The sequence below is a fragment of the Thunnus thynnus genome, chromosome 11 (genome assembly GCF_963924715.1).
Source record: "Thunnus thynnus chromosome 11, fThuThy2.1, whole genome shotgun sequence".
Taxonomy (NCBI): Eukaryota; Metazoa; Chordata; class Actinopteri; order Scombriformes; family Scombridae; genus Thunnus; species Thunnus thynnus.
In genome coordinates, this window is record NC_089527.1 from 17,249,399 (window position 1) to 17,277,342 (window position 27,944).

At 41.3% G+C, this 27,944-nt stretch overlaps 1 protein-coding gene across 1 annotated transcript; it reads right to left on the reverse strand.

Moving 5' to 3' along the window:
* Window positions 1-567: 567 nt before the first annotated feature.
* On the reverse strand, window positions 568-27,734 carry LOC137192613 (activin receptor type-1-like). The gene is made up of 12 exons (XM_067603438.1): window positions 27,390-27,734; window positions 14,550-14,623; window positions 13,750-14,004; window positions 12,554-12,826; window positions 12,072-12,335; window positions 10,027-10,232; window positions 6,997-7,096; window positions 4,976-5,122; window positions 4,441-4,716; window positions 3,383-3,580; window positions 2,095-2,225; window positions 568-1,660 (listed from the first exon to the last, which is right to left on the reverse strand). Exons 2-12 carry the CDS (start codon window positions 14,614-14,616, stop codon window positions 1,526-1,528), a joined length of 2,052 nt encoding a protein of 683 aa, XP_067459539.1. The 5' UTR covers window positions 14,617-14,623; window positions 27,390-27,734; the 3' UTR covers window positions 568-1,525.
* Window positions 27,735-27,944: the final 210 nt, after the last annotated feature.

A 27,944-nucleotide genomic window follows, 5' to 3' on the forward strand; every position in this document is an offset into this window, starting at 1 on the left:
GATATCTGCCGCGCAGGCAGTTTCAGTTTACAGCTGGCACTGAAAATGTCCGGGCCTTTGACCTTTTCCAAAGGAATATAAATCAACTTGTTGCATGCTTATTGCAGATGTCAAGCTTTTTACAGTAAGAATAGATTATTGTGCATAATTTACTGTATTACACTGACTGAAATCACAATAAACAAACATTTCTACCTATAATGACAAAAATTTTAGTTTTTAAAGCTTCAATAGTTTGCTTCAGATGTGGATGATTTGGTCACTACCATAAGCTGTCTGCTGCATTTCCTGTTAGATTTATAAATTACAAGACAGCGGTTGGAACGTGGGATTGAATAGGATTTGATTTGAGACTATAAATGGTACAGATGGTTCCAAAATACAAATTACATGACCAACATTACTGGTTAGATGTTAAAGACCTTGAATAACTGTAATAATACTGTCATCATGAACATCAAAGCCTAAGAAGGGTAAACTCAAAATGACCAGTGAAATCAAAAGTTTAAAAAAAAAAAAAGTATATATCTACTGGATACATCATCAAGACAAATGAGACAGATAAAATACAGTTTTTTCTATTTAATCAATAGAAATCACTAGTTGATATAAAATGTTAAAGAAATTAAAAAAGGCTGAAGTTTGACTTCATTTACTTGACAATGCACGCATTAAGACAACAATGCACGCGTTAAGACAGTATACAGGCTTTACAGGCTTACTCACAGGCCTCTGGAGGAATAGAGTTCAGCATCATCTAGCAGATATTTTATTTGTTCTTTTAGCATTTGTCTCTGTAAAGCTGAAGAAACAAAACATAGAACAGGTACATAATTAATTGTAAAATCTACGGTGATATACAAAAGGTTTGCGGCAGAGTACCTTTAGTTGGACGATATCTCAGGAAAAGAAGTTCCATTGATGTAGTGTATACAACTAAATGTTACATGATTGATGAAACCCCAAGAACCCTCCTGACAGCATTGTAAACAGCAATGCACGAGAAACAAAGTAAAAGATACTGCAACACTCCTTGCTGTGATCACTGTTTATGAAAGTACGCAGATTAACTTGGCAAGTTGATGTCTTTTCCAAATAAATCCACCACAATGCAAATGAACAATGCGGCACAATTAAAGAGAAATAGTGAAATTGCTAAACATAATATGTTCAGACAGTCTTCAAACTAAAAATGTGTCAAAATCTAACAAAAGCAAGTCTACTCAAATGCCCGGGTAACTGTTTCTTCCTTGAAGAACTTCGCTAACAGTCCAGCTCCTATGTTACGAGATGAATACATATTTTCCTATTTTCCAAGACCACTGGCAGAAATGCCTGGTAAGCCATCTTTGGATGCCAAAATGTGTCCCGCCAAGTGTTTTAAAATAAATATAGGTCTGTGCCACTATAAGGGCACGGAACCAATCAAAGTCTCTTGTATTCTGAGATTTCTATAGATGGTCCACCCTCTGGATGTCCTCAAAGGCCTTTAGTTTAGTATGTGCCCTTTCTTCTCAAGGCAGGCTCAAATGTCTGTTTTGATTTTGTCCAGAGAGTTGTCGATCTTTGTCAGAGTCTTTTTGATGCGTAACGCTGTTAATCTGGCTGATGGATTCTGGTACCAGCACTCCTTCATGAGTTTAGCCATGGAGGTTAAAGTCTGGAAATAAATGAGGAAAAATGAATTAATCAGTGTGTCACATGTCAACATTAGAAAAGTGAATATTAATGAAAGGCTTTTAGTACAAAAAGCACATGGGGCTGTGCGATTTGACCAAAATCTTATATCCTGATAATGATACACATCATGATATAGCACATTTTCTGTAAATTCAATGAATAAATAGTTTCTGGTGTGTGTCTGTCCATCTTTTGCATGGATTGAATTACTCTTAAAATGCAAAAGATGGACAAATGACGAAAAATATTGCCGTAAATAGTTTGATCTGTGACACAATGAAATAAACAATAGAGCATATTATGAAATGATAGACGTTATTCTATCATCACTAGATATATATCGTCATATCACACAGCCCTAGAAGCACGCAAACTTTAATTAAAAAAAAAAAAAGGTGCTTTGAAAATACTCACCGGGTCTGAGAACCATCTGTTTGGGATGTTGGGCCGCTGCTGGTCCACACACACAACCTTCTTCATATCCTCAAAACTTGGATCACTTGGGACCACGTCATGAAAAGGCGGCTTGTAGTCTTCTACGATGCCTACATGAAGAGCAGAGTACGCAGCGATTCACTTTGAAGATCAAATCACTTCAGACAAATGCACAATGCGATTTATAGTGACGAATGAGTATCATACAGAATTCATTAATTCACAGTGTTGTCCTTAACTTGCATTAAGTGCAGCCTTGGGGAAAAACGGAGATGTGAGGTTACTGTGTCGGGAGTAAATCAATATCCCAAATGTTACTGAAAGCCTTTTCTTTACATAAAGCGATAAACCCATTTGACAGTGAAAGGAGGAAGTAGGTTTTCTTTCACATCAGATGCCTCTGGCTTCTCCGCAGACCACAGACAGTGAATGTGGGTGTGTGTACCAAGGCCAAATCTTCCCATCAACAGCAGAAAAGTTTTTACTTTGTCTTAATGAAAGCAATGATTCTGTGTTTAAGGGTAGGTTAACAGTTTTTCAAGTCTTAAAACAAATGAACATTGAAACAGGCTGTGCTCGCTGTAGTAGTTCTTCCTGTTCAGAAATTCCCCTCCGATAGCACCTTCCAATGTAAGGGACAAAATCCAGAGTCCTCATTTTGAGCATAAAAGGGGTTTAAAAGTTTATCAGAAGATAATATGAGGCTTCAGTTGTCTGAGTTAGTCAAACAAAGTGGATATCTTCCACAGTTACAGTATTTTTAGTGAAAAATTCCCTCTTTGTGTCTTGAGGGACAGTGTTTTCCTGTTCAGCAACAGTGGAAGGATAGTGCCAAAAAGAGGGACTTTGGGGACTAAAAAGACTGTAACAAATTTTTTTTTCACTTGATTAGACTAATTTGGATGACTGGAGCCTCATATTATCTTCAAACAAGCTTGTAAATACATTTCTGTGTGGACTGTGAACTTTGTCCCCCATCACTTACATTGAAAGTGCATTATGAAAGAATATCTTAACAGCCAGTATGAACAGAAGTAATGAGAAAAACGTGCTTCGATGTTTATTTGGGAGCCTGACTATTGTTTTAAGACAGACTTAAAAAACTGTGAACCCATCCTTTAATTCTGTAAAACTGGTGTAATATCAATGCGACCTGTTTTTTCTGATCATTAACATATATGATATTCATGGTTATTATTCTGCTTATAGGGAATCATTTCCCTCAGTTTATGGTATTGAGGAAAATATGTGTAAAACATTTACTGACCATTGCTGACTGTCCTCCTGGCGATCTCCCACAGGACGAGGCCCAGGGCCCAAATATCCACTCTTTTGTAGGACTCAAAGCAGTCCATCTGAATGGAGTCATCAAGCACTTCAGGGGCCATGTAACGCTTTGTGCCCACTTTCGGGTTGTTGCCCACATCCAACTCATTGGTGTCTTGAAAATGCATGACAGCCAGACCTAGCATGAAAACAAAAAACACTATGTTTTCCATCTCAGACAACTGGGGTGCGGACAAAACACCGAACACACGCTGATTTAAATGTCTTCGTAAACAGACCTGTTCCCCTACACAGGATGTACTCCTACATCATAACAACTCGCTTCAGACACAAACAGCCGCTACCATGTTTTTCAAGACAGCAAAATGCGTCATCCGGAACAGACTTTAGTACATCAGGCCTGTCGCGATGTTAGGGCTTGTACCTGGATTCGTTTTTATTCAAGTATCTGCAAATGGAACATTAGTGTATTGGATAAAGTGGTCCGAGTTCTTCCAAATGTGTTTTTGGTTAAGGGCCGGGTGGCACATCTAGCAGTGGTTGTTCTTCCTAAATTGACAATAAGTAAGGCTAAGTGGATAGATTGATATTTCTGATATTACTGCAGATGCATCTCTTATGCAACATTCATGAAACATAAGATACAATTAACTCTTTCAGGAGCTTGAGGGTGGTGAAAAACCTTTTTACACTTATGATGTATCAGCTCAGATCAGCTCTTTATTGAAGCTATATGATATTGAGTGAAATATTCAAACCCCATACTTCCTGTTTGTTATGGCTGCACCATTCAATCCAATGGAAATATTCACAATATCTTGTGCATCATTTTCTACACATTTACTGAAAATTCAGCTTGACATATTTATATCTTTGTAAACTCTGGGATCTCCACTAGAATTAAAAATGAAGTTTAGTGGGATTGAACTATGTTTGTCATGACTGGTTCAACAGGGCAGCACTGTTTGTGAAGGGATTAAAAATACATCCCATCCACATCTTAAAAGCAGATATATAAATTAAACTTTTACAACTCACCGAGGTCAGCGATACAGCACTGCCCATTCTTTTTAACCAATATATTTTTGCTCTTGAGGTCTCGGTGGGCGATGGCCGGTTTGCCCTGAGTGCCGAAGATCTCAACGTGGAGATGTGCCAGACCGCTTGCGATGGAGAGCGCCATGCGGAGGCAGCTGGACGCATCAAGGGTGCTGAGTTGAAGGTAGTCATATAAGGAGCCCATCTCGTGGAAGTGAGTGATCAGCCACAGCTGCGTACTGGAGTTCCTTGAAGTCATGTCTGAAGCTATGAAGCCTACGTTGAGACAAATAAAAATAATGTTAATTATGCTGAAAGGTTTTGATCCTACGCATGCTTGGTAACATGTAATCATCTGGACATGTTTGGACACTACAGTTCAATAAATGGTCAGGAAAGACAAAGTGCTGCTCACGTGTTGCTTACTTTTAAAATGAAGTATAAACACCTTGCTTAAGCAGGGTTTAATTAGCAATCACACATACATATGCATTTATGGGTCGGATTCGTCAGAGTCTGATCATGTGCTACGTACCAAGAATGTTCTCGTGTCTCAGCAGTACTGTGTTGTAGATCTCAGTCTCTCTGAACCAGGACTTCTCATCTCTGGAGGAGAAGATTTTGACAGCGACACTCTCTCCCTGCCACTGCCCTCTCCAGACTTCACCGTAACGGCCCTTACCTGGTGCGGAGAAACGTGGGAGAAATGACCAAACAGCACCAACGGAAACACCTTTCACAACGACGCAGAGACACGAAAAAACCTGTTCGCTGTTGGTGTGAAGGGGTGAACGAGTGTTCGGTCTGGGAAAAGGGTGAACGCAGGTTACAATAACTACATTATTAGGGAGAGTTACTGTTGTAGAAAACTGCCATAGTAAACCTATTTCAAATGTCAAGAGAGAATTGATTGTGCATCTGGAAAAAATGACAAAACAAAAAAATAACTTTAAACGATAAAAGTACTATAATCAAACTTAAACAGTGGTTGGTTTCAAAAGGTTTGATTTGATAACACTGTGTTTCCCATAATGTGTTACTTTACACTTGCATTTATCACTAGCTTAACTGTTAACATGTAATCAAATGTGTCTGTCATGAGAAAATGCTGCAGCTCTGCAAATCTTTTTTAACCTTGACCATCCTCAACAGGAAACATTTCCCAGCACAAGATGGGATAAAAGTCACTGTCTGCTGGCTGCCCTGCACCAAATAGCAGACAAAGTAACTGATTGACTAGTGAAGAAAGTCACATTCAGAAGTTGCTGGGAACAAGACAGGGCTAAAAGGATGGTGAGTATTGGAGTTACATTTATCAGGGGAGCTGAAAAACGATCCTAAAGGAATGCTGAATCAATGCATCTGTCTCCTTGATGTGTACAGGCGACAGTTTACTACCACATTCACCGTAGCAAGTTTTTAAGCCAGCGATACGGTGATGTCTGTGTAAATGATAAATCTGATTGTGCTGCCCCCTACAAAAAAAAGTCAATTCATGCAGATTTCATTTGTTAGGATTTTCTTGGGAAGTTCAGAAGCGACTACCAAATGTGACAACAGAAGTGATGTAGAGGGGCGATGAGTTAACTTCTAACTATCTTAACCTTGAACACCAATAACTGTGACGACGTTTTTGTCCGTAAGAAATTATGTTTGCTGTTGGTGATATTTTCTCTGACACTGAGCATACTGCAACCACTCTCAAAAATAAAATCTGTGCTACTTTGGCTCTGGGGACTTGATTGCTGGGACTGTTGCACATGCTTTCTGGCTCCTTTTCATAATATCCTCACAGCGCTGGCCTGTTTTGCAACCCAAATATTTATTTCAAATTTAAAAAAAAAAAAAAAGACATGCTCACAACAACAGCCAGGTGCCCATATGAACACTGAAACTGGTTTTGCTCCCTGTAATCATTCCTTCTGTTCAAGCTAATAAGAGATCCCATCCCAAGGCACTTCCTGTGTAAGTGATGAAGGACAAAATCCACAGACTGCGCTCTGAGCAAAAATGTAATCCAAAATTAATCTGATACTATTGTTGCAAAACAGACTTGTAGAATTGAAGGGTATGTTTGCTGTGGATTAAGTATTTGTATTGTATGTATTGGGTGCTCTTAGAACATCCATTTGGGAGGCAGGAATAAAAAAAAGTGTATTAGGATCAGATAAAACATGATTTACAAACCATGTTGAAGGCTTATCAGAGGCAAAGTTGCAACACAGCAGTTTATATTCCTTTGTGGCAGGTTTTAACTCTGAAAAGTCAGCGATACTTTGCTCCTCCTCCTCAAAACATCTAAGTAAACAGAATTAGCACAACTCTACACTGTATTCTGTCTATATACTCTGCTCTGCTCTGCTGCTCTGAGAGAAAAAAAGCTGAGCCAGGATCAACTTTATTTGTGGGACTTTGCCACATTTCTTTCCCCAAAGCCCTCTGTACTGGCACCCCCACTGTGCTGACACAAAGGTCTCATTGAAATGAATGAGGAGGCTGCATATTTTTACACAGTGCTAATGTCAATAACAACACAGTGTTTAAGTGGACACTTACCCACGCACTCATTGAGTGTGATTTGTCGAGCGACGGTTCTCTGAACAAGGAAGGGGAGTCCTGAGCCACTTCCTGAAGTGCAGGAGTGATCCAGCAGATCCTTAGAAAGAGAAAAACAGAAAAAAAGAGTTAAGGGCTTGTATATTTAAATGTGTGTGTGTGTGTGTATATATACATATATTTACATGTGTGCCTGTATGTTTTTCAAGTGAGCCATCTGAATGAAAACCTTCCCACAGTAATCTTGTGGCTAGAGCCTAAAAATGATGAAATAAGGAGCATCTGGGACTCAGATGGAAGCTAACAAGCAGGACGCCTTTGATGTGGCATCCACAAGGGATGGAGGGGGGCAAGCTGTGTGTATGCCAGGATATTGTTTGTGTGTGTGTGTATGTGTGTGCATGTGTGTGGGTGTGTGTCTGTGCTGGAGGTGCAGGGTGCCCCCTGCTGAGTAAACAACAGAAGTGCCACCCCCTCCCTGGTGACTGGTGTGGGCGCTGGAGATTTTATCTAATCCAAGGGCCAGACTCCCAAACAGGCGCAATGCTGCTAAGCCTTTTATTTTTATCTCAGCTATAAGACATGCAGCATCCAAGCACCGACACAGGAGGGCAGTGCGGAGCAACAGAGCCAGCAGCTGCTGAGAAAAACAAACCACTAGGATTGAAAACAACAGAGGAGAGTGATGCCTCAGATAAACAGATGCATAATGCAAGAGACAATTTGGAATGACAACACAGGAATGCAAGACAGAGGCCATAAAATGAATGAGTAGCTCTGCGGAGAGTTTAAATCCTTCTCTTTGGTACAGGAGGATTGTTTTTAGGAGAGTGTATTTGGGCCAGGCTGTTAAGTAGCAGAATGCAATCAGAATGCAGCAATATCATTATAATCAGAGACGACTTCTGGGCGGCAGGATGTAGCGGGACGAGCACATGTTTCAGTCCGATTTGCTTTTCACAGCCACACCACTGTTCCTAATAACCTCTCTCATACATGTGGTGCTGCCAAGTATTTTTTAATTATGCTGAAACAAACATTATGTGGCTCCATATTTGGGTGTTTCATTGCCAAGTGCATAGATGGACTTTGAAAATAGCTTGACAGAAAGCCAAAATCAGCTATCTCTCTCTCTCTCTGACAAACAAACACATATATACACATGTTATTTCCAAGTAACTTAATAGAATATGTATGTGATAATCTGAGATTTGAAGAGTTTAAACATGCTCACAAAAAGAGATCCTTGGTTCCACGAGAGCCGAAGAAGACATAAGATTATAACTACATATGTGACATAAATGTTTTTAATCCGATCACTTTAGTTTCTTATTGTACAAAAGTATGGTCTTGTGAGGATATGAAATCAGAAAAATGGACAGTAACAACCGTATATTTTTTTAGGGCTCATGCCAGACTGTGAGCTGTCTCTGCTGAACTTGATTACATAGTGTGTGAGCCAGTGAATGTGCTGGGTTGTCTTTCAGACTAAACGCTAACCACAGGACTCCACCTAAACTCTGGATCAGTTTAGTGGGCCTCAAAACATAAACCACTATGCAGAAAACTCACAATCCATGGTTGATGGGAGAGAAGATAAATAGAGAAAGACATTCCACTAACGGACAGGAAAAATGACGAGGAAGAAGCAAAAACAAGTTTTAAAAACTTTAAAGACTTTTTTAAAAATTCCAGCAACAGCTCTAATGCCCCCATACAGCCATATAACTGCAGCCACCATATGCTGCTTTAATGTTTTTACATAACAATTACCAAACACTCTGGAGATTATAATACACAAAGTTCATAATTGACTGTCTGTACAGTTGAATTTAATCATTTTTTGAGACTTGCACATGTTGATCTAATAAACACACTAAGCACTGTAATAAATTAAAATCTTATATATTACCAGTGTGCTTCTTACAGTTTATCTTCAGTATGTGCAGTTAATTTAACAAACGTGTGGATTCTGGGAATTATTTGTGCTCTCTATTCAGTGATTTACTCATTTAATGAGTTGCAGAAAGTAACATTTACAACTTAACAACAACAGATCCAGTTGACTGGTTTTATTTTGACTTGTATTTACTGTCAGTACGCTATGCGTGCCATGTTTGGCGTTGATCGCACTTGGCATATAAGGCTAAACTCTCCAAATACAATGACAGTGCCAAGTTTTATCGTATCAATTATTATGTCTGTATCGTGTTGTTGTGTGGAAATAGTTCAAATGTGTACAAAGAAGAGGAGGAAGTCTCCACAAACCCTAATCAAACATTGTTCTTGCTCATCAGATGAGATCCCTTAAGTTAATGCAACACATAGTTTCAGATGGGGTTTCCATTTCTGTTGTTGGAGCACATATTTGCGCTCCAGCATGACTTTAAAAGGGATTCTCTGTAATCGAAGAAAACAGCCGTCTTACCACCCACAATCATAAACAAGACTGAAAGCTGCTATCACACTCGAAATGGTTTCACAAGACAACTAAATGTAGGGTATTAATGTTTCCTGGCACAGTAAAATATTTGTTAACATCAGTATTTAAATAAAGCAGCCGAACCGGCCAATATTTTCAATTCTGATCAGGCTGAAGAAGACATGCTTTGTCATTCAAGAGAAACATTTGACTGGTACTGTGTATAACTGACCAAACTTGTATTTAACAGAGCCTGAAGTTATTTAATATAACATAATCTGTTCCTGAGTCATGGTCTATATTTTCTAACATAATACAGCTGTGAGTACAGTGCACATTTATGGTGAGGTACATTAAGTTTGTAAAACCACATCATTCAGGTATCCATTCCACCCAGTGTTTTCTTCCCAGGTGCACTGTACATACTTCAAAGATCTTCCACACAGCAGGTATTTTGTGCCTCACTAGAAGTTGTGGATAATTTACAAAACCTACAGTATATGGCAGCTGGTATAGAAAGGAAAATGAATGGGTTAAAATAAAGAAAAGAAGTTTGATTGGGCTTAATATTGCACATACTGTACCACTATTATGTATCCACTACTCACCGCCAGAGTGCTCTCCCCCACGTTGGATGCTATGAGGCCGTCGATAGTTCCATATTCAGCATCTCGAGATGTTAGTCTCTCCATTTGGTTGTGGTGGATGCGTCTAAACATCAGGATAGCGATGGCAGAGAGGATGATGAGGACAATGATGGGCGCTACGATGACGATAACCAGCGTGGTTACACTGTAGCTCGATAGCTCTTCAGCTGCGAGGGAAGAGGAAAATTTACTTCAATCAGGTCATCATTTTGGACATTTTTAGAACACAAAATAAAGGTTGTTTTTTGTGGTTTTTGCCTGTCAAGAGAGTGAGTATAGTTGCTTGAAGTAAACAAACTGGAGCATCAACTAGAACTTAACTATGATTCAAGGAGAGGTGATTATAATAAAGTACATTGGAGAGGAAACTTTTCATTGCTGTAGCTTTTTCCTCTGACTGGACCACACATGCTGAGGCTCAATAATACACAAATCACAGGTTTGCAGCACTCTGAAGACCGTCTGAAGAAACCAGCTGAGCGTGGGGGTGCACACAGAACACAAATGCGTATGAGCGTTCACACACACATACACAAACACACACACACACACACACACACACACACACACACACACACACACACACAGTGGATCTCATCAAGTCAGCAGAGGCCAGCCCGAGGAACTGACCACCATTCACACTTTCCAAACATTCCAAGGGAAAGACTGCTCAGCTCTGCCCGCAGCACAGACAATGATCCCCTTTTCTCAACTCACATAATGAACTCTTTCTCCCATAAACACATAACTAGCAACACATTCTAGGTGCTCACTAGACTTAAACCAAACACATAAGGAAATGATGCATTTAGCTAGACAAATTTATATGGAAATTTTTTTTTTTTTTCATACAATGGTATTTCTAGCAACCTCACAGGATGAGGAATGTTTACATCAGAGTGAGCGCCAGAACATTTTTCAGGACATTCAGTTAATTCTCTAAAATTAATAAGTTATCTGTAAATCATGCAAATTGTTGAGATGAACTGTTAAGATGCGGTTCACCGCATCCAACTGGAGCCTTGAGTAAGATCAACATAAATAATTCCTATTTGCTAATATTATCTCAAGTATTAGTGAGGCATTTTTGAGTCTTGTCATCACCCTGAGGTTGCCAGGCAGCCAGCAGAGACTCCAGGAAGTCACTGCTCCTGGCCAAGAAATAGTTAAACACATAACCCCTGGTAAAACCACAAATTGTCGTTTTTACACTTCTGTTTTTGTATGGATTAAGCAAAAGAGAAGCCAGCTGTTTCCAGTCTTTGTTCTAAGATGAGCAAAGCTAACCGGCTGCTAGCTGTTATTGCTAGTTTCATATTCAGTGGACTGATATGACAGTGGTATGGATCTTCTCATGTAACTCTCAGCGAGAAAGCGAATAAGCATATTTCCCTTATAATCAGAGAGAGAGAGAGCTAAGATATTTCAGGTACAACTATTTATTTATGCAATATAAAAGACTGCTGTGGAGGGAAAAGTGCAGGTAAACAGAAAAAAAGGGCAACAACAGCTCTCTGCATCTGCCTCTCTGTAATTCCCAGGTGGCTTCACCCCCTGAGCTCCTGTCAGACAGCTCTGACAGCCTCTGAGAGGACAGAGAGGAAGTGAACCATGACTAAAGAATATTCAAAACCTCCCTCTGGTTGCCCACTGTCTCTCCCATTTCTGTTTCATAAGGTGCCAGGAGTGTGACTGCACAGAGGTGTAATTCAGGTCAACAGAAAACATCCACAACAGCCGTGGCACACAGTTTCACTGCTGATGGCGGAGCCCTCTCGGTAGAGAATGCAGAAGAGGGATGAATAAATTTGACTCCAACACAGCAATAACTAACCCACGTGGTCTACTCTGAAAAGATGAAATCTAGGCAGCATTTTCTGTGGAAGGATGTTTTGGTTAAAATGGTTCAATACTGACGTCAACAGATGGAGCTCTTGAGTGTCACCTTGACAAAAAGGTGCAGAAAACAGTGCTCAAACTGCATTCTGGGAAGTATAGTACTGTACCTTTGACAGGTAGCTCCACGGTGCTGTTCATGTTACAAAGGCGTCCATGGCAGCATTCCACAATCTGGTCTCTGGAGGGTGGGGTCTTGCAAGTCAATGTGCTCTGCTCGTAGACCTTAAAGCAACCTTTCTGGTACACCAGGGAGCCGGCGTTGACAGTCAGAGATGAGAAACACTGGTGGCCCATGCAGCGATTCCCTGTCGCACATGAGCTGCCCTCGCATACACACTCATGCTCCTCTTTCACAGGCTTCACTTCCTCCTCTGCAAAGGATTCAGGTAAATGATTTAGTTGGTTAGCGGGTAAACCTCCAACAAGGATAAATAAAGCTATTCGTGCACTACAAATATTCCTGTTGTGTTTTATGGCTTTTAAAAAGTAAGCACAAATAGATTTTTGTCACTTTTGCACAGTCTTAAGTGACATAAGGTCTATAGTGAACGGTAGCCAAGAGAAATGTGTACAATGTGTACAAAGTCACCTTTCCCTGGAGCTTGCACAGTGACATTCATGTTACACAGATGGCCCTGGCAGCACTTGACAACATGGGCCGATGAGGGTGGCGTGGCACAGGTGGCTCTGCCTTCCTCGTCGTCCCTCAGGCAGCCCTTCTGTTGGACAGCCGCCCCATCAATCATCTTCAGAGAGGAGAAACAGTGCTGGCCTGTGCATCGATGGTCACGCTCACACTCGCCGCCTTCGCAAAAACACTCTTGGTCTCTGAGGACTGGTCTGCCAGCAGACGGTTCAACATCTGATAAGAGGAAACAGAGATATGGGGGGAAACCCATTAGAGCGATACCATTAGTATGCCATTATATTAAATGGCATTTACTCAGATGAGAAAACATGCAAGTTGAAAAAGTCTTTTTGTTGGCCAGTCATTGCAGAGGACACTCTAGTAAGTTGAAATGTATTTAGAGTTGTAGAGTTTTGACAGAAAATGTTTTCCATATTTAAAATCTAACACTGACATCAGTCTTTTCCACATATAGATTTTCTCCCAATCTGTTTTTTGCATGAATGTTGTATTTGTTACCTTTTTAAAACTCTGTTATCAAAGGTTTTTGGTGATGTAATGCAGAACAGTGGAACATAATTCATTGCACTGAACAGAAATGTGATTATTTTTTTATGTGATTTTGCATACATTTACCATATTAGGATATATATCAATGAAGGAAATATTGTATATCCATAAAGCATTAATATTGTGATATTGATTTGAATCACATTGCCCAGTCCTAATGGAAATACAGCTGAAACTGTTTCCTGATTAACGAGTCAACAAGAAAAGTCCTGGGCAGATTTGTAAAATTATTTCCTAAATTTGTTGCTAGGCTTGTTAATAAAGATGTTCTGCAGCAAACTCTGAAGTGTCACATCTGTCTGAGCTTCCCACCAGTACAAGACCCTCTGCAAGGTTTCAGCTACCACAAATTGCCCACTTGTGGAAAACACTCAGAAAACACAAAATTTGGAGCAAGGTAAAGGATAATGGGATGACAAAATGACCCCTTTCTCATTCCTCTGTATTCTAAAAAGACTAAATGGTTCATTTCAGATAATTAACTATTTTAAATGGCGATGATAATAAAAATCCTGGTTCTCCTGACTGACTTTTAGGCGGGGTGTTTTTCACACAATGTTACAATGCTCCCGATGCAAATGCCTCACCTTTCACTTGTGGCTGCAAGGAGATGTTCATGTTACACAAATCCCCATAGCAGCACTCCACCACCAGCTCGGCAGTCGGTGGGCTTTCGCACCGCGAGGAGCCTGCTTCATTACCCACAATGCAGCCCTTCTGGAGGACCGAAGTCCCATTAACTGTGGAGAGGGAGGTGAAGCACTGCTGGCCGAAACACCGCTCCCCGTTGATACAAGACGACCCATCACACAAACATTCAGAGTTTCTCACACTGCTCTCACCTGGAAAAGAAAAATTATGAGAACAGGTTAGAATTCGTCCTTGTACATAAGAGTGCAGCATGGGAACCAATCATATGCAAATAATATTCCCCTTCATCTTTTGTGACAGTAAATGATCAGTGCTTATCCCTCTTGTAAGTATGCATGTGTATACGTAGAGTGGCTTGCTCCACTTTTCACTGCATTCTGAATGTGCATACCACGTTGATTGTTTAAAATAACTGAGACAGCATATTAGAGCGAGACAGACTGAGCAGGGTGAGGAGAGGGGGGGAAAAAAAAGCTGTGTGAATGATTGGTCTATGCATGTAAGATGCTTGAGGGGGATAGAGAAAGACACAGAGGGTGAGAGACTGTGTGTATGTTAACTAGAATAAAAGAAATAAAAGTGGGAACACAAACGTCCACTACACACCTTTCCAGATGACAGTGTTTGAGCTCCTGTAATGTGACTAAACTCGTTTATAGTTAGTGTGAAAGCTAAATTCCTTCGTTGTCTTTTATGTCTGAAGTGTGGCGACATGCTGGAAGAGGAAGATGCTTACCTTCCAAGCTAGAGCAGGGAAGGACCAGGACGATGAAAACTAAAAGAAACATGTCCCCAGCTGTCATTGTAGACCTAGAGGGGAAAATAAAAGACAGACACAACAAAACCGCTTCATCAATATGGGTGTTTTTCAAGGAAAAAAGGTCTGCAATTGCCTCCAAAATACAGGATGGTGATTTCTACATTGATGCATTAAAATAGCTTTCATACATTTGTAAAGCATCTTTCGGGTCAGTGAGACAAAAGACCAAGAGACACAGATAGGTAATGACAGGATTTGCTGTTGACCTAAGAGTATTAGAGAGAGCAATTTTACAGAGGGAGACCTTTCTTTTTTCAGAAAAAAAAAAAAAAAAGAGTCAAAACCAAGTTTAAAATGCTCAAGTAAAGTGGGTCTCATGCCTTCCTGTTGTCCTGGCAACAAGGCAATGAGTGGCAAGCAATGGGGAGACTGGTGCTCTCCTATTGGCTGCTTCTGTGCGTGCATGAGTGTGTGTGTTGATGTTTGTGTGTGTGTGTGTGTGTGCGCGTGCATGCGTGTGTGTGTGTGTGTGTGTGTGTGTTGGAGGGACAGGCTGCTTGGCACAGAGGGGAGAGGAGCAGACAGACGTGAGGGGAGGAGGAAGAGGAGGAGGAGGAGGAGAAAGAGGAGAGGAGCACAGCAGGGAGAATGAGTGTGGGTGCCCACATACTATCGTTTAAAGACCTGGAGACAGTCTAATCCTTCAATATTTAATGTGTCTGCAGGAACGTCCACATACGCCTAGCAGTTGTTTATTTGGTTGTTTTTTTCCCCACAGTGGCAGATTTTTTACAGACCACCAGTTTAACTCACACTATAAGCCCCCCCCCCCCCCCAAAACTACCCATTTTACAAAGATGATATGTGAGTTTTGTGGAGACATCATAGCCTGGAGCGTGCCCCGTTTATGCCATACTAAGCACCGCGGCCGTTATCTTGGCAGCATGTGTGTGTGCGCCTGAGTGCATCTGTGCCACTGATAAATACCCCAGTGCCCACACCCCTCCCCCCCCCCAAGCCTTTGTGCCCGTCTCCCAGACATAAATGATTAAGCACGTAATGTTAGCATTAGCCTAACAGCGGCGTCTGTACGGGCCGCTCACACACAGACCACATGCTGCTCCTTTAATCAGAGCACAAAACAGAGGCTGCCACACAGAGATAATCAGGAGCTCTGTCTGCTCCCTTCGGACCAGGGGAGAGGGGAGCAGCGATGGGGGCAGGGAGCGGGCAGGAGGCGGTAAGGGAGGTATAGCCAGGGGGCAACTGGGGGACAGCGGGTCAGTAAAGGGCAGAGAACTGGGGCCAGTGTGGAAAAGACAGTGTGGGCCAGGGTGGGCTGCAACAGTGAGGTAGGCTACAGGGAGGGAAGTGGGACAAAGACGTGTCTGGTGTCAGTGCCCAGGGGGACAGTGGGAAGAACAGCACCATGCTGGCGGGAGACGGTCGGCTGGGCCACGGTGAAGCCAAGGGGCCGGGGGGAAGCGGGACAAAGAGACGAGCGAAAGGAGTCAGAGACAATAGTCTGGAGCGAAGCGTTATTGAGTACAAGAGCCTCGGAAAAAAAAAAGTGATTTTGTCTGACTGAGTTATCTTGATATTGACTCACATCACTCATGTAGAGAGACAACAAAGAGCACAATATCCTGACTCACACGCAGCTGACAGATCAATAACTCACCTCAATTAACTAGTAGAGCATGTCACGAAGCTCCACTTAATGGCCTCAATTAGTGTAGGTAAATGATTTGCTGCAATGATTTGTTTACATCTGCTGCTGAAAGACCCTCAACGGGACACTGAAATGATCTCACTCTCAATTCCTCTCGCCCACGCATACACTTTTTCTTAAGTAAGCTATCAAGAGCTGTGGTCTCCGAAACATGTCTATGCATGTATTTGCCAAATGCTAATTCTACTGTATGTACTACACTGCTTATTTTGCATAAGCACCCGCATTCATCCACACATGAGGCATAGCTTGCTGGTAACATATCAAACTAGCTAACAGCTTTGCTTGATGAATACGCAGCCAGGACTTGTCCTGATACTGGAAACCTCAGAAGGGATTCTTGGGAGGGAGAGAGTCAGGGCTCGCATCTGCAGAACTGATTGCGATCTGAGCAGACAACTTTATGGCGCTGTGTGTATGTGTGTGTTGCAGCCCTCTATCCCTGCGTATTGAATTCTCTGGCAGTCTTCTGCAGTATGTGTTCAAGGAGCTGACATCCTGCCAAGGGTCTGCTCTCATTTCCCCCCCCTCTATCTGTCTCAACCCCCATCTTTCCTTTTATTCCCTCTTCCTATATCCTGATGTGGTGTTGAAATAGTAAACCGGTATGAAAACCACATGGTAATTATAACTTAATACTTTTTCCGTGTTCATTCATTGGCGTTGGAGCTGATAATCTAATAGGTCTTACTATTGCATAATGCAGAGGGAAATTTCACACGAGCTTGAAAAGATGGCAAAGTGTTATTTTACATATGAACGGTGTGAAAGTTGCTTGTTTTAACATCTATTAAGCTGATCCCTTCAATTTAACTGCCTTCTTAAACCTCTGAAAGGTCAGGCAGTTCATATTCATTGCCATTTATGAGTGTCTTGAGCCAGTGTTTTGCAGTTCAACTAAGTACATTTACTGTATGTAGTGTACTAAAAACAGGTATAAGCTGTATTTTTTGAATAACAATGTCTCAAATGACATAATGTGTAACTCTAAAATTACCAATCACCCAACTCTGCGGTTCTCCTCAGCTCTACGAAACTTTATGGTGAGTTTCAGCTCATCCTTTGCTGGCTGGCTGCAACTTTACTGTTCTGGTTCACTCTCATAGCAGTTTTTGGCAAAACCATATGACAACCTACTGTACACTACTTGCTCAGCACCAGACAGCAAACAGACACAGTTAGCGAGTAGCTGGTGAACACTGTCAACAATTTAGCAGTTAAAAGAGCCAGATATTTTTCACAGGAGCCGGTAGAGACCAAAAACAGAGCTAAAAGAGAGTGAATATTTGACTTTTCATTTACCAGGTTCCCAGAGACACAACTCAAAAGTAATAATGTTGCTCCGTAACTCCTGGATGTGTACTTATGAGGTCATATGTCAAAGTGGTGTTCACTTACTAACACATTGTCTGTGTAGTCAAAGCTTGATATAGCTTATTCGACAGTGCCGTAGAGATCCATTGTTGTCTGTTTAGGTGACAATTCTTGTACTCTGCTTTTTACTGAAGTAAAATATCTGAATAGTACTTCTTCCTGTATCATGATATCAGTGCCGCTGAGATTTGTAAGCACTCAGCTTGCACATGGAAATATAAAAACCACACGGAGCTCAATACAAGATGCCCCAAGTGTGTACAGCACAAGAGAAATAGTTGAAATAGATTTGGCCCAGTGAAAAGTATGTTGGGTTGACTCCTGCTGAGTGCTGCTGGAGGGACTTGAAAGTGATCCTACATCAGCACTTGCACTTTGTGACGCCACATTTCCCTTCCCAGACTCTTTCCAGTTATCCCACTCCAGAGGCCTATCTTGATAAGCACTTCCATAAGACGTTGAGCAGATCTTAAAAGTAATAAGATAGAGATGATTAAGCATGCCACTCAAATACAGTGATTTACTCATCTTCAAATGTCATATTAAACCTATGATTTTATTACCATCTGTTGTTTCTAGGTGACATTTTAAAACTGACTGTTAAAATACCTTTTAACAGTAAAGAGAATTGTAATAGTCTAGTTGGATGCTTTATTAATTTGGTCTGTTTTGTATTCAGGTCAGGAAGAAGGAGAGAATGACAAAACACTTCTTTGCCTGATGAGCATGGTGTTTCACTAAGGTTGAGGAGGGAGGAGGCTGGAAGCCCTGCAGGAGCTGCTGAGTCATCATGCTGGCAAAGAGGGAGACGAGAGGTGGAATCTGTGTCTGAGCTGGCAGCCTGGCACAGTTACCATGGCACAAATAGCCTGGGCACCGAGGAAACTGCAGCAAACTGCAGGGCGGCGAGGGAAGAAACAGGCAGAGACTGGAGCGATGCAGAGCCTGCTGTTTGTGTCCCCGTCACTGTCCCCGACCCAGACCTAGACAGCCAAAGTGCCAGCATGCCATCAGGGACACACAGATGGTTCGCTCCTAGGTGGATGTGGGTGTAATACAGACCTGAGGGTGAAAGTCGTCCTCTTTGCAGTAGCCCACATTTATATTCGCGCTAAGGCTCAGCAAATCAACACATTCACCTCGGTCTAAAAAACACTCTCTGCCCACAGTCAAATACAACACTCTGGGTGACTAAAACTAAGTCAGAGAAAAAGGAAACAACATAAACTTTTAGAAGGGAACGAGGGAATACACACACACACACACGGACACACACAAAGTACAATATAACCTTCCATAAAAAGAAGGATGGACACTAATGACTCATATGTCAGCGTTGGATTTAAATTATATTTGAGCATCAGGAAGACAAACGCACAAATCAAATAAAAACCTGGATTAACAAAATTAAGGGCTACTTCACAACGTGTCGACAATTTACATAAAGCATAATGGTTCTCCGTTAAGTTTGGCTGTGTTAGAAATTCTTAATCAATGATATTAAATACATTATTTGTGGTGTTTGAGGAAATAAAAATCTTGTGTCATAGTGTCATCTATTAAAACAAATGAGGCAAACAAATTTAGGGCAGATCTGATGAGCCCTGTCATCTAGGACACCAGTCATCTCTGGTGGGAGGCCTGTTGTGTAGCTTTCGTTTGGCTTAAGGCCCCTGCATTCTGTGAGATATCTCTTGCAGGTTCATTGCATTTCACACTGTGCAAGATGGGTCTAATAAAATCTTGGTCACAGATCTGTGTCAGACCGTACGACATCAATTTTGAGGCATGTCAGATTGTACAATGACTGGCTGATGAATTGTTGGGCTGTAAATAGAAAAAAAGAACAGTGTTTGCAGCGGTGCTCCACCACTGCAAAATTATGAGTGCGGCTGCTAAAATTTCACACGATCATTAATATCAATAGGGTGCTAATGATTTTCACTCGCACACTGTGTGAGCATGATAACTCCCTATGTTATTGCGGAACTGTTTTGAGTCATCCTCCCTCTCCTCATTCTTCAAAGGATATCTACGTGAAAGGTACTCTTATAAGACTAGCATAGCTCCGTTAAGGAATAGGGCAGCTAGGAACGTATGTGCATAGCAAATGTGTAGTTGAGCGAATAGAGTGAGTGGCAGAAAAGTGACGGTGAAAGGTTAGCACTTAGTTGTCAATCTGGCAGTAAATGTATAGTACAGGCTAGTCAGTTAATAAATCTAGTCTATCAAAAGGGTTTAGCCTCAAAGTTAGCGACAATGCGTTAGCCTAACCTGACAAAGCTCATTTAAGGTGGACTGACCTTTAAGGTGGACCAGGACTTCTCATTTTATATCTATCACAGCCGATCTTAAACAGAGAATGGAGAGATGTGTAGCTGCTGAGTGCCTTCCAAGTTTCAGCCACTCAAAAAAACAAACTCAGGTATTGGCACCATTATAGAAATATTTTGAACTCAACACCGTACTAGTATTTCCCTGTAAATTAGTCTTGTGTAATGGTAAAATGTAAGTTGGGCATTGTTTATTTGTGCAACATAACTGCAATTACATTTTATTTCTCTGATTCACTGCTTTGTTCTCGCTACCGCCGCTCCCTCTATTCATTCACTCTCTAGCTCGCTCAACCACCACTGCCTTCTCTCTCACGTTCGCATTCTCAGCTTGCTTGCGCTTTGTCTATTTTTCCTCTTGTCTTGTATGAGTCGAGACGCTGACAAAGTCTAACTTTACTTTTAAAAGTTATCAAACAAAGAGAAATGTCCTCCCCTCGTCCTAGTAACATCTTTGTGCTCCCTCATGGCAGGGTTTTACAACTCTGGAAAGGTCATCACGGCAGCGATCAATCTCTCTTCCATCTTCACAGTTGTTCGGTAAACAGCACAATGCTACAATGCTAAACGGTAAACAAGGTTCTTCTTCCCATTGGCGTCTTTGGTCTGATCGCCAGCTTACATGATTGGCCACCGCAGCATGTAGTCGGGTTACGTTTTGGCGAAAGTTGATTCTGGTTCAACTTCTTGCTGGACGGCCGCTGTGTTTTTTTGCTGAACCCCATGCGGTCCCCACTCCTGCAGCCTAAATGCACTACCCCCATTGAAATGAATGGGAGGACTGTCGTTTTTCCCGCATTGCCGGATTTGGTGTGAATGCGGCCTTTCACAATGTCAGGAATGTAATCAAATGCAAATGCCCCCTTGCTAATGCCCAATTCTCACTAACACATTCATTGCAGCAGGCAACAGCATAGCAGGTTTTTGTTCCTTGGATACAGCGCAACCGAGAATGTGCACACACACTCACACATACAGTGTATTTGGCCTAGATCAAATGTAATCAGAGACAATAGTTGCCTTTTCTTCCTGATGTAATCCCACCCTACCTTCCACCTCTGCACAAACACCACCACCCTGACACACACTGCAACACTCTAAAATCAGACGAGCGTTTTTTATTTCACTTTTGTTTCCAATAAAATTTCATGATAAAGTTTGATTTGTTTGCAGACAAGACAGAACACCCAAAGGCAGTAGTTGTAAGAGAGACAGAGGACAACTTAAGATAGAAAGACTGGGGGTTTACGACAGTCTAACAACAAGACAATGCAAAAAGTTCTACATTATGATAAGACACAACATCACCCACACAAAAGAAGCTCAACTTGAGCAAGTATCTCCACAAGGATAGCAATTTTGTGGTTCTCGCGAGGCTTTATTATGGCTTTGTGTTGCTTGACATCTCGTGAGACACAACTTGGAAGGTTTTACAGCATTGTGAAGAAGACACTGTTAACAAGTGTTCTGTGCAATGGTCACCATAGCAATTAGACATTCATTTTCACACAGCCATCAAAACATTTGAGACAGCCAATTCAAACACCGTCTTTATGGCCCTCAGCTATGTTTGCCAACAGAGGAATGCACAAACACTTACCCTCCAAAGACCATCTCACAAAGTTCACTGCCCTGTGGCAATACTTTTCTCAAAAGGACACCTTGATTTGTACCGCAGTACACCCTTTTAAGATATTTCTCTCCTTGTGAAACATGTAAATCAAGCGAACCAACCAAAGAACTGTGTGTGCTGATACTCAAAGTTCAGGGAATATTTAGCCTTGATTGATTCTGTGCCCACTGAGCTACAGGAGTCAGAGGGCTAATATGTTACCCCTCCCTGTGTGACCCACAAACATCGACCAAACCATTCACCACCATGATGATAATCACTCAGCAAACAGCTGGCAACAAAACAATAAACGTGTATACAGCACTATGCTCCGTAGAGCAGGTGCCCTGAGCTATTACATCCTGCTGTCAACGGACTCTTTATGGCCCAGACATTTCCTGAACTTCTAGGACTAGTAGTGAACAGTTTTTAATGATTAAGTCAGAAATGGAAAGTTACAATGCTAACGTCCATGCACGAGGGCTGGGTAATAGTTCACTATCATTGTTTAGTTGATACTGTGATGATCAGGGCTGTAAACAACAGTTATGTTCATTATCAACTAATCTACCAAAAACTTCAATTAATCAATTAATTGTTTGGTCTGTAGAAATATGGGCAAATACCAATCCAATACCAGTGCAATGTAAAGTCCGTTAAGCTCTCTGTATGGAGCTGATTTTAGATACGTGTACACTAATGTGAGGCTGTAACTACAGATCGAGACATTCATACACGTCATACACAGATCAAAACTGACAAGCTGGGCAACATAGTTTCTTTGTGGTGTTTTTTCTTTTTTACTCCAGTTGCCAAAAGATGTTAACAACAGATATGTCAGTCCACATTTCTTGGGCCATTTTTTTTTTTAAAATCAGGCTTTGTTAAACATGTAATGAAACGTATTTAGTCCGACCAAAATTTCAAACAAACTCCTGACAGAAAGTGCAGAAAGCGTCTCTATATAACGTTGCAGATGATGATATGATATGGAGTACATTTTGGTAACATTGGCTAACTGTAAAAGTCACTGTCAACACTTCAGGTTCACAGTAAAGATTCACCGCTGCCTTAAATGCATGGAGGAAACTGTATTCAATTGGCCGACATCCGATTTGCTTAATAATTTCAGAATTGGCAACAATACTGATTCAGTGGATTGGATCAGATCATTCCTGCTATTCTAAAAGACATTTTAAAGCAGGAAATTTTCACATTTGAGCAACTGGGACCAGCAAATTGCTGCCATTTTTGCTTTAAAAATAACTTAAACAATTCATCAATTATCTTAACTTTTGTGAAGACGGACTAAATGATCTCACTATGATATGATCATATTGTTTTATGTCCAAATTGATGATTCAAAGCAAATTCTAATTAAGACATTTTCTATTTGCATTTATTTGTGGAACACAGCTTATTTCATTGAACGTAAAATGCTTAACATTTAACTAACTTTGCAAACAATTGCCAGACAATCTATATCTATATCTATATCTATATCTATATATATATATATATATATATATATAGATAGATAGATATAGATATATAGATAGATATATAGATAGATAGATAGGGAAAAAAATATTCATGTCAATATTATATGAACTTCAGTCATATTGCTTGATCTACTTGCATATCAAAACCACCGAATGACTGAAACATTACAACTACCCTATTTGGCTCAAACATAGGAAATCGAATGGACTAAGTCAAGTAAACCCCCATCAATGTGACTCCAAATTACAACCATCATAACAGAACTACTTCAGTTTACAACCTTATGACCCATGAAATGAAACATAAATTATTTTCAATTTGTAGACAGAGTGCCCACACCAAATAAGAGCCCATGCCTGGGACTGGGAATGAGATCAGTGAGAGGCAGCAGCCATAACTTTCCCCCCCTAACAGCTGAGCAATAAGACAAGAGCACTGAAGCGATTGAAGAGCTCATACAATGTGTATTGCAGACTGTCTCCAGTGCTGTCTGGGGTTAGTGTGGAGAGAAGAGACGAGAGGAGCCACGAGCACTGCAGATCTGTGTGTGTGTGTGTGTGTGCGCATCTGTGCAGACAGTAGTGTCTCATCTCCCTTCTCTCTGTCTCCACTGGTCTTCATCCACATTTGAACACAGAATAAGAGAGATCAATAAGTCTGTGCAGGCTAGAGCCACCAGAAGGAGTTCAAGCTCACAAACTGCAACAAAACAAGACTAAAATCTGGCAGATACACAGGCAGTCTTTTATCTCATTCTCTTTTCCCCTCCGACTTCCCGTGTCCTGCTGAGACTGCAGTGCCCGCAAGTCCCAGACAGCTCTCCTCATCGCGATATGTTTGGGCTGATAATTATTAAAAGGCTCAAGGATTTTTTGACTAAAAATATCACTGCAGACAGAGGGCCCCTTTCTATAAAATTGGACATGAGCATAGAGCAGAAGAAAATTCAACCCACATGCGGTGTTCCTCTGCAGCCTGCTGCCTCATCTGATGCCAGATCTGTTGCTAGTCAAACTTTATAGTAAGTCAGCATATATACACACGCACACACATTTGCACGTGCGCACACACGTAGACACATGGCCAAAATCTGCAGCAAGATAGCTGACAGATTCACATAAAGGTTGCTACTCTGACGCTAGACTTCAAGCCAAGTCCTTCCCCCTTTCTATCCTTCAGCTGACGCCTCCTACCCGCATACACGCATTCATATACTGTGTCTCAAACACACACACACACACACAGACACACACAGACATATCTCCTCCCTCCTCCCTCCCTTTCTTTCCTAACTTGAGAGCCACCTACATGGAAGAGCGACGAGCCTCAGACTCTTGCTCAGACTTGAAGCAGTCTATCTTGGTCTCATAACTGCAGTTCTCTCGTTAATGACAGACTGTGTAACCTGATTCCACACACACACACACACACACACACACATATGCATATATACACAGACACACACACCACCCAACCCCCACCACTCGCTCAGGGTTTTATTTTTTTGAGCTAGCGCTTCCCTCTCCCTCCACTTGCATATTGTTCCAACCCAAACTGCCAGCTGCTTCTGACAGCCAAATTACTGTGCACGAAGAGATGATTGCTATCGAAGGTCTATCGACCCCCCCCCCCTCCCCATCCCAACCTCGACATACCCCCCACCCTCGCCTCATGCTTTCTCAAGTGCTCAGACCTCTGTGGGCAAATTATACACTTTATGGCTTTCAGAAAGGAACGGCTATGACAGTGTTCTAACATAGAGGCCAAGATGTCTGCAGCCAAAGAATTCAAGAGTCATAATTTGGAAATGAAAACTTGAATGAGGTCTGTGTAAGACTCAAAACCTTCAGATTACTATTGAAGGTCTATTTCTAATAGTTTAGTATAATATGGCATGTTCAAAATAGGGCTACTGATTATTTCTACTATCAATTACACTGATGATATTTTTCTAATCAATTGTTTAATTTCACAGAGTCCAACCGATCTTCACAATGCTTGTTTTTTTTATTACTACCAGCAGCCAATCACCCAACAACATATTATTCAATTTATGAAATAGAGAAAAGCCACAAATCATTAACACTGAAGAAGCTGGAATGAGTGTGTTTGCATTTTCCTTAATAAATGACTTAAACAATTAACTGATTAACAGAATTGTTGTCGATTCATTTTCTGTCAGTCGTCTAGTTCATTAATCGACGAGTTGTTTCAATTGTTCAAAGCAACTTGTTGACAGTGAGAAACTTGATTAACAATATAAATCATTACACAGCTACCACATGTTTAAACATCCCGAAAAATAATCCTTTTGGAAACAAATTCAGGAGGAAAATATTGTCGGCCACTGCGCCTGTGCTTTTAAACGTCCTCCACACTAGTCTTATTGTTCGAGATGCACTGAGACAGATAACCTCCTAACTGGCTGTAGACTGCATTACCACAGATAGGCTGTTTGAAACAATGACACTGCCCCCAAAAGCATACAATAACATTGTTGTAGACCAAGAGACGAGAGGGCTAATCACAACAGCAACAATCAGGCCGTTGCCTCCACTGAACAGAACAGAACAGTATCCCCAAGATCCCCTGGAACTGAACCATATTTCAGGCCAGACTGTGTGACGTCCTATTATCTGACCACTATCAGCCAGACTCCATGATGCAAGCCACTGAGAACGCTGGGCGCCCACAAAGAGGCCAGACCTCAGTGACTGGTCAGCTATGGGGTTGCATTCTCCAGACTGTCAACCAACCACAAAAACACAGAGCCACTAACAAACAGCCCTCTAACCCTGTCACAGGCTGCTCTGCGAAGTCATCAACCAGTACTTCGTCAATTTCTTTCCATCCCATAATACGGCTGCTAAAAAAAGGAAAGAAAAGCTTTGTGTCTTTAATTCTCACCTACAATCAATGTATTACAGCTTCACCTGATGGAGGTCATTAGTATTCAAACACATTTTGAGAGGCTAATACACGCTGATTAAATAGTCTCCTGTTCCAGACACTATTACTGCATATGTTGGACTGTCAGATTGTCGTGCGTATACATCGGCAGCATATCAACTGAGCGGTTTAAGTGTGTCACTGTTAATTCTTTTTCAAAATTAAAAAAAGGAGCTTGGCTGCGCTCTGCTCATTCACACAGCCTACAACAGCAAATCCAAAAGAAAAAAAAAAAATCAAGCTCTCCCCAGACATTTGGGCCACTAACTGAGGAAAAAAAAAACTTGATTAGTATGTGGGAATGTGATTTTTGTGGGAGAAAGGATCTAGCACATTGTCTGAGTGGATTCTGAGAGGAACGTTACGGCGTGAGACATTCCCATTCACACATCTTTTAATCGGCACAATTATCTCTGAATGTTTTCAGCCAGCATTAACACCTTTCTAATGAAGTTTGCACCTTCTCATCAGCAGGTCTACTGGCTTTATGTTTGATTTCCTGCAATCTTATCACATCCCATTTCCTGTTTGGTCTGATTGGGAAGGAGGGAGGAGGTGGGGGGGGGGGGCATGTCAACAAATACTTTTACATGTTGTGTAGGAATTACATTTGTAATATGTAAGTGATTCTTCATTACCAACTAGTTTCAAACTGAACCCTAGATCACTGTAAGTGTTTTTGACTCCCCCTCCTCCAAAGACTGCAGGATTGTGATGTTAAAAAAGTGCTCAGCATGGGATGATGAGACACACGGTCGAGCAGAGCAGACCCTCCCAAAGACTGTTTGCATGACAATAAACTTAAAAGTCACAACTAGTTGCGATTCTGTGAGCTCGATTTGATCGCTAAATTCAAATTACATTCAATTTTTTAAAAAAAGTCGCAATGGTGAAACGGAGACTTTTCTTTTCAGTCATTTGGCCTTTAGCTCATAAACCCATTTATCAACAACCAGCCAAAAATAAATAAAAAAAAACATTTTCCTGACTCGGCCACCCCAAAAAAAAATGATAGGCTCACCTACGTGAAGGCGACTCCTCTGCCAGATCATATGCTGGCATTTGTTCACACAGTCTAAGCTTGAGGAAGATAAATAAATATATGTGTGGCGACAATGATTAAACAGGCCAAGATTTTACCAAGAAAAGCACAGAGACAGAGACAAGATTTCGTCTGTGAGCACGTCACCAGCTCATCAGCAAACTTCTAACCGCGTACACGAAAATGTCTATTAGAATATAATACTGACCGTAAAATCACAGGCCTGCGTCAATTACAATTATTTTTTACGATAAGAGGGGATTAAACTTACCTTGCGGGTAATTTTTCAAAGTGCTTTATGAGGGATCGTCAACTGGCGCAAGTCGAACTATTCTGCCATCTCCCGAGATTTCACCGACAATACCCGATTTGTTTTCCAAAGTCTGAGCAGCAGAGCCGACTACATGACGCCAACATTATCGTCCGTCGTCCGCTCGGTGAACCAAAAAAAACAAACAAAGTGAGAAATTCACTCGGTTTTCGTGTTCGGGAGTGATAAGAAATCGGGATACATGTTGTAACGCTGTCCTTCTTTACACATTAGCGCTGTCTGGACTTCACAACTCGCACTACGTCGGCGGCAGCACGAAGCCAAACAGCCAGGATTGGAGGAGGAAGTTACTATCAACTCACTGCAATTAACCTGCGCACGAGACAGGATAAACACAGGCTTTTCCGGCTAGACATTTCAAAATAAGTGTAAATGTAATCGAGCAGTTCTGTCTTTCAGTTTTGTTATTTTCAGGTGTAGAAGAAGAATTCATATATTTGAAGTAAAAAGATACTCCATCTCAACCACAGTAATAGTTGTTCTCTCTCTCTCTCT